The sequence below is a fragment of the Colobus angolensis genome, unplaced genomic scaffold (genome assembly GCF_000951035.1).
Source record: "Colobus angolensis palliatus isolate OR3802 unplaced genomic scaffold, Cang.pa_1.0 Scaffold10, whole genome shotgun sequence".
NCBI lineage: Eukaryota > Metazoa > Chordata > Mammalia > Primates > Cercopithecidae > Colobus > Colobus angolensis.
Window position 1 is genome coordinate 19,521,808 of NW_012110919.1, and position 12,090 is coordinate 19,533,897.

General features: G+C 48.9%; 1 protein-coding gene and 1 long non-coding RNA gene across 5 annotated transcripts in view; both read right to left on the bottom strand.

The window, feature by feature from the left end:
• Positions 1-3,965: 3,965 nt before the first annotated feature.
• LOC105507277 lies at positions 3,966-6,369 on the bottom strand. The gene is made up of 2 exons (XR_001001068.1): positions 5,586-6,369; positions 3,966-5,537 (listed from the first exon to the last, which is right to left on the bottom strand). It is a non-coding gene; the product is annotated as an uncharacterized LOC105507277 (long non-coding RNA).
• Positions 6,370-7,136: 767 nt separating this feature from the next.
• The window catches only part of CMKLR1 (chemokine-like receptor 1), a 50,582-nt gene continuing 45,628 nt past the window's right edge, over positions 7,137-12,090 (bottom strand). For 3 of the 4 annotated variants that reach the window (XM_011935717.1, XM_011935722.1, XM_011935732.1), the window contains 2 exons: positions 9,559-9,634; positions 7,137-8,920 (listed from right to left, as the gene is read on the bottom strand). In XM_011935717.1, the coding sequence (XP_011791107.1) occupies positions 7,802-8,920; positions 9,559-9,561 (1,122 nt within the window). In that variant the 5' untranslated portion in view covers positions 9,562-9,634 and the 3' untranslated portion in view covers positions 7,137-7,801. The remainder of the gene's footprint in view (positions 8,921-9,558; positions 9,635-12,090) is intronic. The other variant, XM_011935738.1, reaches the window with a different exon arrangement.

A 12,090-nucleotide genomic window follows, 5' to 3' on the forward strand; every position in this document is an offset into this window, starting at 1 on the left:
GTGAAAATACTTTGGAAATGGTGTGTTATAAAAGTGATCGTCATGAAACTCAGTGATGATGATGATGATGGCAAAAATAATGTCAGCTTATGGTTATGTCTTCATTCATTCAACCAGAAGTTATGAGCAGCTTTTCTGGGCTAAGCACTGCTGGGGATACAATAAGATAGCCAAAGTCACTGCCGTCTTGCTGTATCCAAGCAGGGGCCAGACTTAAGGCCACTAAATACACACATGATAACATGATTTCAGATGGCAGTAACTAATATAAAGAAAACACTAATACAAAGAAAGGGATCCAATAGGCAGTGAGCAGGGATAGAGGCTACCTTAGCATGGCCTAAGGAGATGGCATCTGGACTGAGACCAGAAGGAGGCAGACAAATCAGTCATGCAAAAGGAAGAGGCAAGTGTGTCCAGGAGCAGCAGGAACAGCAAGTGCAAGGGCCTGAGGTGGGACCAATCTTGGTGTGTTGTTGCTGTTGATCTGTTTGTTTTGTTTTGCTTGTGAGAGGCAGAAAGGATCACCTAGCTGGAAAGCAGCATGAGATGAACTTAGAGAAGGAGGGGGTAGCCGATCCCATAGGGGTTTTGATGCCATAGTAAGGGCTCTGGATGACTGTATTCTGTGATAAAAGCTCACTCTGGCTGCTTCCTACAGTGTGGGTTGAGGGAGCAAAGACAGAAGTGGGGAGGCCAGAGAGGAGGCCAGTTCATGTTCAGATGAAAGAACCTGGCACCTGCTAAACGCTAGAGTGTGGCAATCTCATTGAATCCTCTCAGCAACCCTGAGAGCTGCAAACCTTTCATGCCCTTTATCATACAGAGGAGAAAACTGAGGCTTTGGAGGCATTGAATAGCTTGCCCAAGGTCACAGAGCCTAACTCTAACCCTGCCCTTAGCTGACGTAAATAGTAGAGCTTGGATTCAAACCCTTGCAGTCTGATTCCTGACCCTACCTGACCCCGTGTCATAACCATCAAAGGCCCTTTGAGTCAGGTGGTGAGGCCAGGGAGGCCCCCAGGAGGGCTTAGTCCTTCCTGAAACTCTGCCACTTTGGATGGACGCTGCAGAAGCCACTGCCCTCTAAAATGCTCTCTTGAATCAGGGACAAACCCTCAGACCTGGTTCTGTCCTGCCACTACCTGTACCAGTGGAGGTGGGAACTCATTTCTGCAGACATCATGAATTATTTTATTTTTACAAAGACTTTTGCTGAGGCATAACTTACTACAGTGAAATGCATTTATCTTCAATGTACAGATAATTGGGTTCTTACAGATGAAACCCCACTCCCCACCCCTTACCCTGTGTAACCACTATCTAGGTCAAGATGGGGAGCATCCCTCACTCATATTCAGGACAATCTTTAAGAGTAACATTTATGCCCCCAAACAAAGCATGTCTGCCCTACTGCAGTTTTTGCCAAGATCTCCCACCTCCCCTTCAGCTAGGATTCTGCTGGAAACTCCTCAGGGGAGCCCAGACCCTGGGCAGAAATCTTTTACAGCAGATTAGCACCAAAGCCCTTGTCAATAAACTAAGAAGTGAAGCAGGGTGGCTTGGTGAATGCTCCGGTCTCTGGGGTGATGGTGTTTTAAGAGTGACTCAGATGAGCATTTTCACACACCTGTCATCTCCCGGCAGTCAGTGAGGCAGGTGGTCTCCATCGTATTTGCAAAGAGGTCTCAGTTTCACCATCTGTGAAATGGAGGAATGGGAAGGGACAAACTTGAGGAAGTGGAGTCTTTTCCAAACTCAAAAACCCTAAGAGTCTCGGGGTTGTGAGAAAGTGACAAGCCCAATCAAATGCAATTTCCTCCTCTCAAGGTAAAAGTAATTCCTCAGACTCCCCCACTCCCACATCCTCAAAATTTGACATGGGAGAGAGAATATGTGCTTGTCCTCCTCCTGTCTCCAGGAAAGGGTCTCTACAGAGGACATTTTGCATTTGCACATTTCTGGGGAAAACAGCAGGAGCTTTCGAGATAAACATACTGGAATTCAAATCCCAGCTCTGTCACTTACCAGCTGTGTGGCATCAGGCAAAGTCACTTCACCTCTCTGAACCTCAATCTCTTCACTTGTGTATGGAGATAGCAATAGCCCCTACCATGGAATCCTTGTTTCAAGGATTCAATGAGACAATGAAACTGGAGAGCTTGCCCAAAACTTAGACAAGGCTCAGTTAATATTTGCTATTATTACTGCTGTTGCTGTTTCTTCATCTTTGAGCACAAGGGAAGTGTTGTATAGACCTGTGCTTCTTCCTCCCTTACCAACCGTCATCTTGCCCCCGCCTGTCTATTGTCTAGATATCTAGAGCAGTAGCTGCCTGACTTGTCTGGGGGTATCTGCATATCCCAGGGGGAGAGACTTCTGGAAGATTCCCCAGGACAGAACTCAGGTGACCTCCAAGATTCAACCCCAAGTCCAAGTGCTTGGCATCTCATCTGTATAAAGTCCCCACAGCACAACCTGCAATTGCAGCTTAATACGCCTCTGTTCCTCTTAGGTTAATATATGTATTATTTATAGGGCTTTATTATGTGCTCAGAGGGCTCCCCTGAGACATGTAATTGTGCATTGGGAGGTACATTTGAATAATATTTACAATTAATTTCTGACAATAAAGCAATGCACAGAGGCCTCTGTGCAGCAGAAATGGGCCCTGGGTTGGTTTCCCACTAACCACTCCCCTGAGAAAACTTGGGTAGCTTTTAAATATCTTTCCAATAGTCCATTTCTCTCCAGCGTCACCTCTGTTTACTCAGTCCAGATCCACCATGGCTCATCTGAGGCTTCAGCAGCTCCAGGCCTCCCCCGCTGCCCCTCTCCAACCTGTCCTCGCCAGAGCAGCTAGGGCCATTGTTCCAGCATGCAGATCTGAGGTCAAGGCTAAAGTGAGCTGCGATCGTCCCATAGCACTCCAGCCTGGGCAACAGAGTGAGACTCTCTCTCTCTAATGTCTGTGTGTGTGTGTGTGTGTGTAATATTTACTGGGGTTGTTTTCCACTGGGGGAAGTGTATAATTTTGATTATTGGCTGTCTGTCCCATAAGTCAATGAATGAGCTGAGGAGGACAGGAACTGTGTATGTCTTGATCATCTGTCTATATTCAGTGCCTACCACAGAATTAGGCAAAAAGGAGGTGTTAAATGCATTTTAATGGAATGGATGAATGGGTGGATAGATGGTTATGTAAGTGAATGGGTGAGTGGATGGAGGGCTAGGTGGATGTTGAGATGAATGGCTGGGTGAGTGGATGTCGGAGTCAGTGGGTAAGTGGGTGGATGAGTGGATGTTGGGGTGGATGGGTGAGTTGATTTTGGGATAATGGGTGGGTGGATGTGTGAGTGGATATTGGGGTGAATGAGTGGGTGAATGGGTGGGTGGATGTGTGGCAGATACTAAAGTGAATGGATGGTAGACGTGTGAGTGGATATTGGGATGAATGGGTGAGTGGATGGGTGGGTGGATCTTGGGGTGAATGGGTGGACGGGTAGATCTCAGAGTGAATGGGTGGGTGGACAGGTGGGTGGATGTTAGGGTGAATGGGATGGTGAAAAGATGAATGGATGAATGTATCACAGGAGCATCTGTCCTTGGGCCACTTGATGCAGTGCCAAAGAGTCTAGACCTGGTCGTGAGGAGGCCTGGTTTGTGTCCCTTAGCTGCTATGGTTTGCTATATTATCTTCGGTGAGTAACTACCCCTTTCACAACCTCAGTTGCTAGAAAAGTAAAATAAGTGAAAATAACTTTTTTCGAAATGCAAATTTCTTGGAGCTCAAAGGTTTGGGAATGGCAGGTTGGGGACTTCAGGGCTTCTCCTGCTGCCCACAACACAGCTCTGTGACTTTGCACTGGCCGCGTCACCTCTCTGAGCCTCAGCTGCTGCTCTGTGAAGTAAGTGGGGAAGGCAACAGGGAGGTGAAGGCAGGAACCTCCAGAACTGAACCACACTCTCGCTTCAGTCTCTTTATTCGAGAGAAACTGTGTACTCAAAGGGAGGAAGTAAGCAGACCCCATGCTGAATTATTTCACAGTAGAAATAGTAGATTCCTCTGTGGTCCTAGATACTAAACCCAGCAGCAATTTTCCAAACCCAGGCTTTGGTAACCATAGGCCTAGGGCATCCCAGCCCCAGCAAGAGCATAACATGTTAGGGAGGAACAAGAGATGGTGGCAGGGCAGGAGTTGAGGAATCACCAACCACTTCCATCCAAACCAAACACCACCTCGCTTTGCAGAGTCCTCAAGGGAAGCTCTCAAAACCCCAGTTCCCTCATCTGTGAAATGGGAGGTATCTGGGCAAGATGAGTTTGAAGGTCCCTTATGGTTCTCACGATTGGATTCTATCTTCTCCCACCCATCCAGGCTCCCAATCCCACCAGAGCTGACTCGAGTCGAATTTGAGCCAATCCCTTCCCTTTGTCAGTGCCAGTTTCCTCACCCCTTCTGAACCTTGCTGCCAGAATCTCTGTGCCTCTTTTCTGGAGGGGGACCCCGAGAACCTGCAGGGCTCTGTGTGCCCTGGGAATTATCTGAGGCTGGCAAAGGCATCCCGGTGCCTCAGGCCCTTCATGTTCTTGCTCTTCCCTGCTCCCTGTCCTTGCTGGCTCAAGGGTCAGCTGGAGATGGTTCTGAAATCCAATTCCTCCCTCTCTTTTGACTTCCATTCCTCTCTTCTTCTCTCTTTCTTTCTTCCTCCTCCTCCTTTTCCTTCTTCTTCCCCCCAACCTCTCCTTCCAAGGGCTGAAGAAGTTGGCATTCAGGCAGCTGACCTGATTCAAAGCCCAGCTCCATACCTCACTAACTGTGCAACCCTGGACTACTGAAGTCTGCTCTTGAAACAGAAACTCAGTTTCTGCACCCCCCACCCCCGCCTTGCTATGATGTCCCCATCTGCCAGGGCCAATCTGAGGTTTCGATGTTTGTGCCTGAACCATCATAGGTACTTCATGAATGCCGTTCCTTCATCATCATGCTCTGGGACATTTCTCTCCCCTCTTCTGTCCCTCCCCTCACCTCAAACACTGTCTTCTTTTCTTTTCCCTCTACCTCTTGTCCTCACAATCCCTCAGCCCACCCACCCCACTCAGGAGGCAGGGCTAAGTAAGGCCCTATGGCTGAGTCCTGGGCCCAGAGAGAAGGCTCTGGGCACTAAGTGTGTTGGTTGCCTGTGCAGCAATGCAGGTGAGCACACTTTGCACACTGCAGGGACGATGTATGCATGACCCATGGAGATGCTCACGTGAAGCTGTGGGGACAAGATTGTATGGGACGTTAAGGCTGCATTTAAGTACTTGACAGGAACCTAAGTCAGAACAGGAAGACCAGCAGAGCAGCCAGAAAGAGGGAGGCCAGACTCTAAGGAGGAAAACAGCTGGTATGAACTGTGCTTCTGTTTATCAGCTTTTCCAATGACAACATGAATTCCTGGCTCCCCCAGCCTGGCCTGAACTGCCCGAAGCCCAGGAAAAGCAGCATCCTGGGAGCCAGGAGGCCCAGGTCACCGATGACTGCTGCTGTGACCTGGGACAGAGCCAGGAGGCCCAAGTCACCGATGACCGCTGCTGTGACCTGGGACAGAGCCCATCCCATCTCGTGCCTCAGTAAACGTGGGAAGGGGGAAATGGGGGCCACTGAGCAATATTTAAAGCTCCCTTTTTGCTCTCAAACCGTCTATGTTCAAACTCTTTAAAGCATTCAGAGACTCTAGCTTGGGGTCAGTTCAGAGCTTCCTTGTCATAGGCATTAAGGCACAATAAGAGAAGGAACAGTTTGTCTCTTAATGAAGTGTGATTCCAAACAGCCTGTGGCCTCGGGAACGCGCCCAGCGCGGGGTAGACATTGCATCTGTTCGTTGCATCTTGTTGGAGACTCAGCTTAACAATGAAGGGACTTGGAAGAGAACAGAATGTGGACGCTTAGGAGCCGAAAGGCCTCGGGCCCACGAGGGACTGCCTCCTGCCAGCCTTCCCTCCCCACTGCCTTGCTCTCTGGAGACACAGGAGGTGGGAGCCATGGTAGGAGGCTGTTAATTGCCGTTGAAGGAGCTGGAAGCCAAGTGCATTTTCTCTGCCATGTTGCATCATTTTTGAAAACTATTTGCAAAGTTTCTTAAAGGCCATTAAGATGTTCATATTCATTTGGAGAAGAATCAATATTTATGGTAAAAATCTCCAAACATTTTAGGTCCTTCCCAACTCTGCAGCTTCATTTGAGTCAGGCAAACTGAAGTTCAAATCCTAGCTCTGGCAGAGACTAGCTGGGTACCTTTGGGCAAGTTACTTAACCTCTCTTAGCCTCAGATTCCTCCTATGTAAAAGGGAAGTTATGACTGTACCTAACTCAGGGTTGCTGTAATGATTAAATGAGAAAACATACGTAAAGTGCATAATATAAAAAGTGCTAAAATCTTCATAAATGTAGGTTACCAATACACTAGAATAATCACCACAGATAAATTCCAAATCGAAGAACAGTTTCTGGAGCCAGACAGAGCCAAGTTCAGATCTTAACTCTGCCACTGATTAGCTGTGTGATGTTGGGCAAGTTACTTTCCCCCTCTGGGCCTCAGCTATGTCATTTGTAAATGGGGCAATGACACTCTGTTTCACAGGGACGTGTCAGTATTAGATGAGAAAAGCCATGCCAGGCACCCATATCCAGGAGGTATTTGGTGTCTGCAGCTCGGAAACACAGTTCAAGGAGTCCAGCTCCAGACTCCGTTTCAAGTGACTAAGTCCTCGGACATACTCTTCTTCCCAGGGGACTCTCCGGAGTTGCTTCCCAAACTGCATTTTGGACCCCGTCTCCAAAGGCATTGAGGAAATTAACCAGAATAAGAAGCCCCACCACCAGTGTTTTATTCTAAGCACCTCCAGCCAGAGCTGAGTGGATTAGGAAAGGCAGAAAAAATCCCTGTGATGGGGTGAGAGCTGCTGGTGAAGATGCCTGCCACAACCCCACCCCCAGGTAAGAGGGGCAAGGTGAGATCAGGGGCTGGCACCACCCTGACCCCCCAAATAGCTCCAGCCTAAAGCACCATCAGCCTGCAATGTTCTAGGGTGAGCTGTTCCATGCCTGCATCCTTTGAAGGTTCTTTTCTCCTTTCTCACTCCTTTGCCAAATCTCAAGTCCTCATTGCATCCCTCACTTGTCTTGCCCTTGCAAAGAGCCCACATGACCTCTCAGAACGGGTTATCTGTCTTCCTAGCTGATCCGAAAGCTAAATTCATGGCCTATGGAGTTCATGGGCTGATATGTCACCTTCCTCTCCCAGGTCACCTATGCATTTCCACACACTTTAACACAGAGCAGTGACTTGAAGGTAGGGTTTTCTGGCCACTGATAATAGGTGTACAAGGGCCAGGTATGATCTGCCTCACACCAGGTTTGCTCTGACCTCCCGACTGCTCACACCAAGAATGGACCTTGGAGAGTGTCATTTCTGGGGTGCACACAGTAGGCAGCTTAATCCCACTGCCCTATGCCAATCCCAGTTCATGGCAGTGCTTTTGAGAATTCTTTCTTTTTTGCTTTGAGTCAGTCAAGGCTGGTCTCCCAAGAAGCATAAATTGCTAGTCCAAGGCTGTGTGGAACACAGCATGTTCTGTCCACTAAGAGAAAGGGGTTCCAGGCCCTTGAGTCCCAGCATAAAACACTGTTCATCCCCATGCAAAATGCAGTGGGAATTGGCGGATGCTAAAGAGGTTCTTGCCTTGATCTTCAGAAGACATATCCTTAGGTGTCCCTGGGTTGAGAGGGCCCATTGAGGGGTTCCCCGGTGAAGCTCAAAGCATGCTGGTCTCCCTCTCATTCATCGAAGTCCTCTCATTCATTGATGACATCTTGGTAAAGCTTCTATGGCTGGGGTAGGAAGAGTGGCCTGTGTCTTCACTTAGAGCATTGACCAGGCGGGAGAAGAGGGCCACCTTGAACTTCTTGAAGTCCTGACCCATGAAAACATACAGAATGGGGTTCATGCAGCTGTTGGCAATGGCGAGGGCAGTGGCCAGCGGCAAACCCAGGCTGAAGACGGAGCCAGGCATGGCAGTGTGGTGGAGCTCTAGGAGGTTGAGTGTGTGGTAGGGGCACCAGCAGAAGAAGAAGGTAATGATGATGGTCACGATAATCTTGAAGGGCTTCTTGGTCTTGGCCAGGCGGTTGCGCTGCAGTTTGCAGAAGATGGTGAGGTAGCAAGCTGTGATGATAAGGACTGGGACCAGGAAGCCGCAGAGGAAGCGGGTGACAGTCACCACCATGTGCCGGCTATACCCCACAGGGTCCATTTGGGAGTGAGCGGGCCACGAGGAAGACCCAGGTGTGGACAGGCTGAAGTTGTTGAAGCAGGATATTTTCCCATGCAGGTTGGCTGTGTCCCGGAAGACGAGAGATGGGGAACTCAAGAAGAAAGCCAGGACCCAGATGACCATGCAAGCCATGTAAGCCAGGCGAACGCTGCGGTGATTCTGGGACCAGACAGGGAGGAGCACAGAGATGCAGCGGTCGAAGCTGATGACCGTCAGCAGGAAGACACTGGTGAACATGTTGTGGATGAGAAGGAAGTTGCTGATCTTGCACATGGCTGTCCCAAAAACCCAGTGGTAGTCCATGGCGGCATAGGTGATATGGATTGGGAGGAAGACATTGAACAGGAAATCTGCCACTGCCAGGTTGAGGAACCAGACTGTGTTCACCGTCTTCTTCATCTTGAAGGTGGCAATGATGATCACCAGACCATTGCCCAGAATCCCGAGGAAGCAGACAATGCTGTAGACCACCACCAGGAAGATCCTGGTCACCCTGGCTTCCAAGGGGGATAACTCCTCCAAAACCACAATGGAGTCTAAATAATCAGGGTATTCATCACCATAACTGATGGAAGTGTTGTAATCTTCATCCTCCATTCTCTGCAAGAGAAGACAGGCACCATTAGAGGAACCCTAGAGCTGGCTTTAAAAGGTTGACCAACACCAGCAAGACCAACAATGTTCTCCCTGACTCTGAGCAAGTCCAGTTTTGTGATTTAACCATTTCCTTCTTTGCTATTTTATTTATTGAACAAATGCCTCTCCGGTACCTCCCACATGCCAGGCACTATTCTAAGGGCATTGCATCCTATACTCTCTTAATCTTCACGACAACTCAGTAAGGTAGGTAGGTTATGAGCCTCATCTTACAAATGAGGAAACTGAGGCACAGAGAGCTTATGTCACTTGTCTAAAGTCCTACAGCTAGGAAAAGGCAGACCTGTGACTTGAATCCAAGCTTCAGAGTCTATCCTTTTGACAACCATGTTTTCTGCCTGCCGGGCCCTCTCTTCCTCTAGAGCCTAGTGGGGGAGACAATTTTTCACCAAAAAGTCCCTCAAATAATGGGAACATTGCAATAATGGAAAGTGCAATGAAGAAGAGGTATGTGGTGCTGTGAACTTGATTCCAACATGCTTCTAAAACCGAGTGGACAGCCTCGTTGTGATCCCTCTGTGCACCCAACCTGTCAGTGATCACTGGTCCCCTTTGGAGTTCAGACCACAAGGTTTCCTCACCATTCACTGTTGTGTTGTCTGCAGCTCTCCAATGTGAGTCCTCAGCCAATCAGTCCCAGTACACAGCTAGAAACACCTGCAGGGAAGAAAACAAAACAAAAGCAGCAATTGGATCCAGGTCTAAGAACCAGAGGGTTGAGTGGACCCAGCCAGAAATAAGATCTGTTTATTCTTATTCCCATTTTACAGAGAAGGAAGCCGAAGTTCAGAAAGGCTGTTACTCAGCCAAGGTTATGCAGCGAGAAAGGGATGGAGCCCCTTGAACCTAGGTCAACTGACTCTACCCAGGTCAAGTGCTGGACCCTTCATTCTAACCACTCCTCTCCCCCAGCACACTAGCTGACAGCTAGAGTCAGGCATGAGTAAAGGAAGACACAGAGGAGGAGCATGGATGGCTCAATCTACTACCAGGTTGGGACCCAAATCCACTACCAGGGCAGGACCCAAAAAATACTGTTTCAGGCAGTGCGAGCACAGAGAAAATAGAAGAAGATCCGCACAGAGTACCTGCTATGTGCCAAGAACTTTTATTCCTTCTTGTTATTTAGTCTTCCTGGGGACTTTTCCAGGCAGGTGTTATAACTTTTGTGTTAAGAATTAGGGAGACTGAGGCTCAGAGAAAGAAGCATCGTTCTCGCTGGACTTTCTCTGGGCCCGATGGGAACCATGAACGAGATGCAGGCTCTGAGGCCACAGCAGTCTGGTGTGAAGACAGACACAAATATATCCACCAAGCCTCTGCTGTGCAGACAACTTAAGTGGCACTTCAAGCAAGCCCCATAACAATCTTGCTGAGTATTTTTCCAATCTACAGGAGAACAAACATATTCTGAGGAGTTTGCAAGTTTGCAAGATCTTAGAGGCAGTGATCGCATGCAGGGTTCATACCTAACCCCAAACCCTTACGAGCTGTGTGGCTTTGCACAAGTGATTTCTCTTCCCTGAATCTCAGTTTTCTTGTCAATAAATGGGAATTTTCACTTCACAGAGTGGATATAAGAACTAGAAGCATCAGAAATGTGGAGCGTTTAGCTTGGTATTGGCACATAGTAAGCCCTCAATAAATATTAGTGACTGCATTATTGCCTAGAGGTGCACAACTGATGAGAAGGATTTAAAACCAGGGCTCTGATACCCCAGAGCCCATGCACGTTTTTCTGCCGCTCAAGATCTCCCCATCTTGTCAAATGGGCTCCAAACCAGATATTTCAGCTTGGTGAGACTGCCAATCAATGCTTCATTATAAATAACTCCAACCTTCCTGCACACAAATTCATTACTGATCCTTACGGGCTTAAGGTCATACTTTATTACATAGAAGTCATCTTTTGCTTTTATTAAATAAAAGCGACTTGGAAAATTCCATTGAGGGCTTTGCACTCAAAGGGCTCACAATCAAAGCTTGGGTGTCATCCCACTCTATGCTGGGACAATATTTCAGTAGTGCCCACCACGGGGTCCCCAAGGGTTTCCTGTGGCACTGGAATGCAGAAAGAAGATGGGGACACTGGAGCTGGCCTCCCGTGACTGCACGAAACCTGACAGGCGTGCATGACCGTAGTGGGGAATGCATATTGAGCTCTTGTGTATGCCAGGGACCATGCTGAGCTCTCAGTCCAGATGGTCTCACTTTAACCCCGTGAGGGGCTACAGCAGGGCTCAAAGAGATCAGGACCCATGCCCAAGCATACAGGCAGGGGCTGGAAGAGCTGGGATATGAACCACATCTGCAAAGCCTGGACTCTTAACCATCACTCCACACTGCCCCTGAGACCATGATCTGCTCAGATTGATGACCATCACCAACATTCCTTTTGGAAGAAAAGGAATTTCTTTTGGAAGAAATGACGAAGTTGTGCCAGACTATGCAGGCACCAGGGGTGAGGACATGGCCTTACTAGGGTCCCTTCCCAAAAGGAGCTCACAGGTACAAGACAAAGAGACAGTGTTGAGGCTGGCGCAAGACTAGAATGCCCCCCAGAAGCCCAGAGGAGGGGCTGTTACCCAGCCTGAGAGTCTGAAGCCTCCTGGGGCCAATGGCATCTGAGTTGAGTTTTAAGGACAAGTATGAGTTAAGAAGGTAGAAGGCACAGAAAGGAGGAAGGGCATGCCAGGCATCTCCCCATCTCTGACCTTCCCCTCCCTCATTGACAGTGGCTGGGTGTGTGAGTCCCGAGAGGAGGTCGAGGAGGATCTGAGACTCAGGACTGAGTGCTTTGCACAGCATCTGCAGAGATACAGCCTGAAGCAGATGACATCATGTCAGGCTCCCTGGCTGGGCTGGGAGCAGCTTGGGGTCAGAGGCCATGTTTTTTCATCTTAGACCTGGGGCCAGGCTGGGCTGGCACAGAATGGCGCTGACATCCTCCGGGCATGTCTGTCCTTCCACCCCTGACTCCTCATCCTTCCAGGAATTGAGTGGATTCGTGTCCCCTGTTGGTGCATTCCCCTCCACCCCAAGACCCCTCTCTCTCTCTGGAAGTGTAAGGGAGGCACAAGTCACGGGTTTGCTTTGAGCCTCTTCTCTGTCCT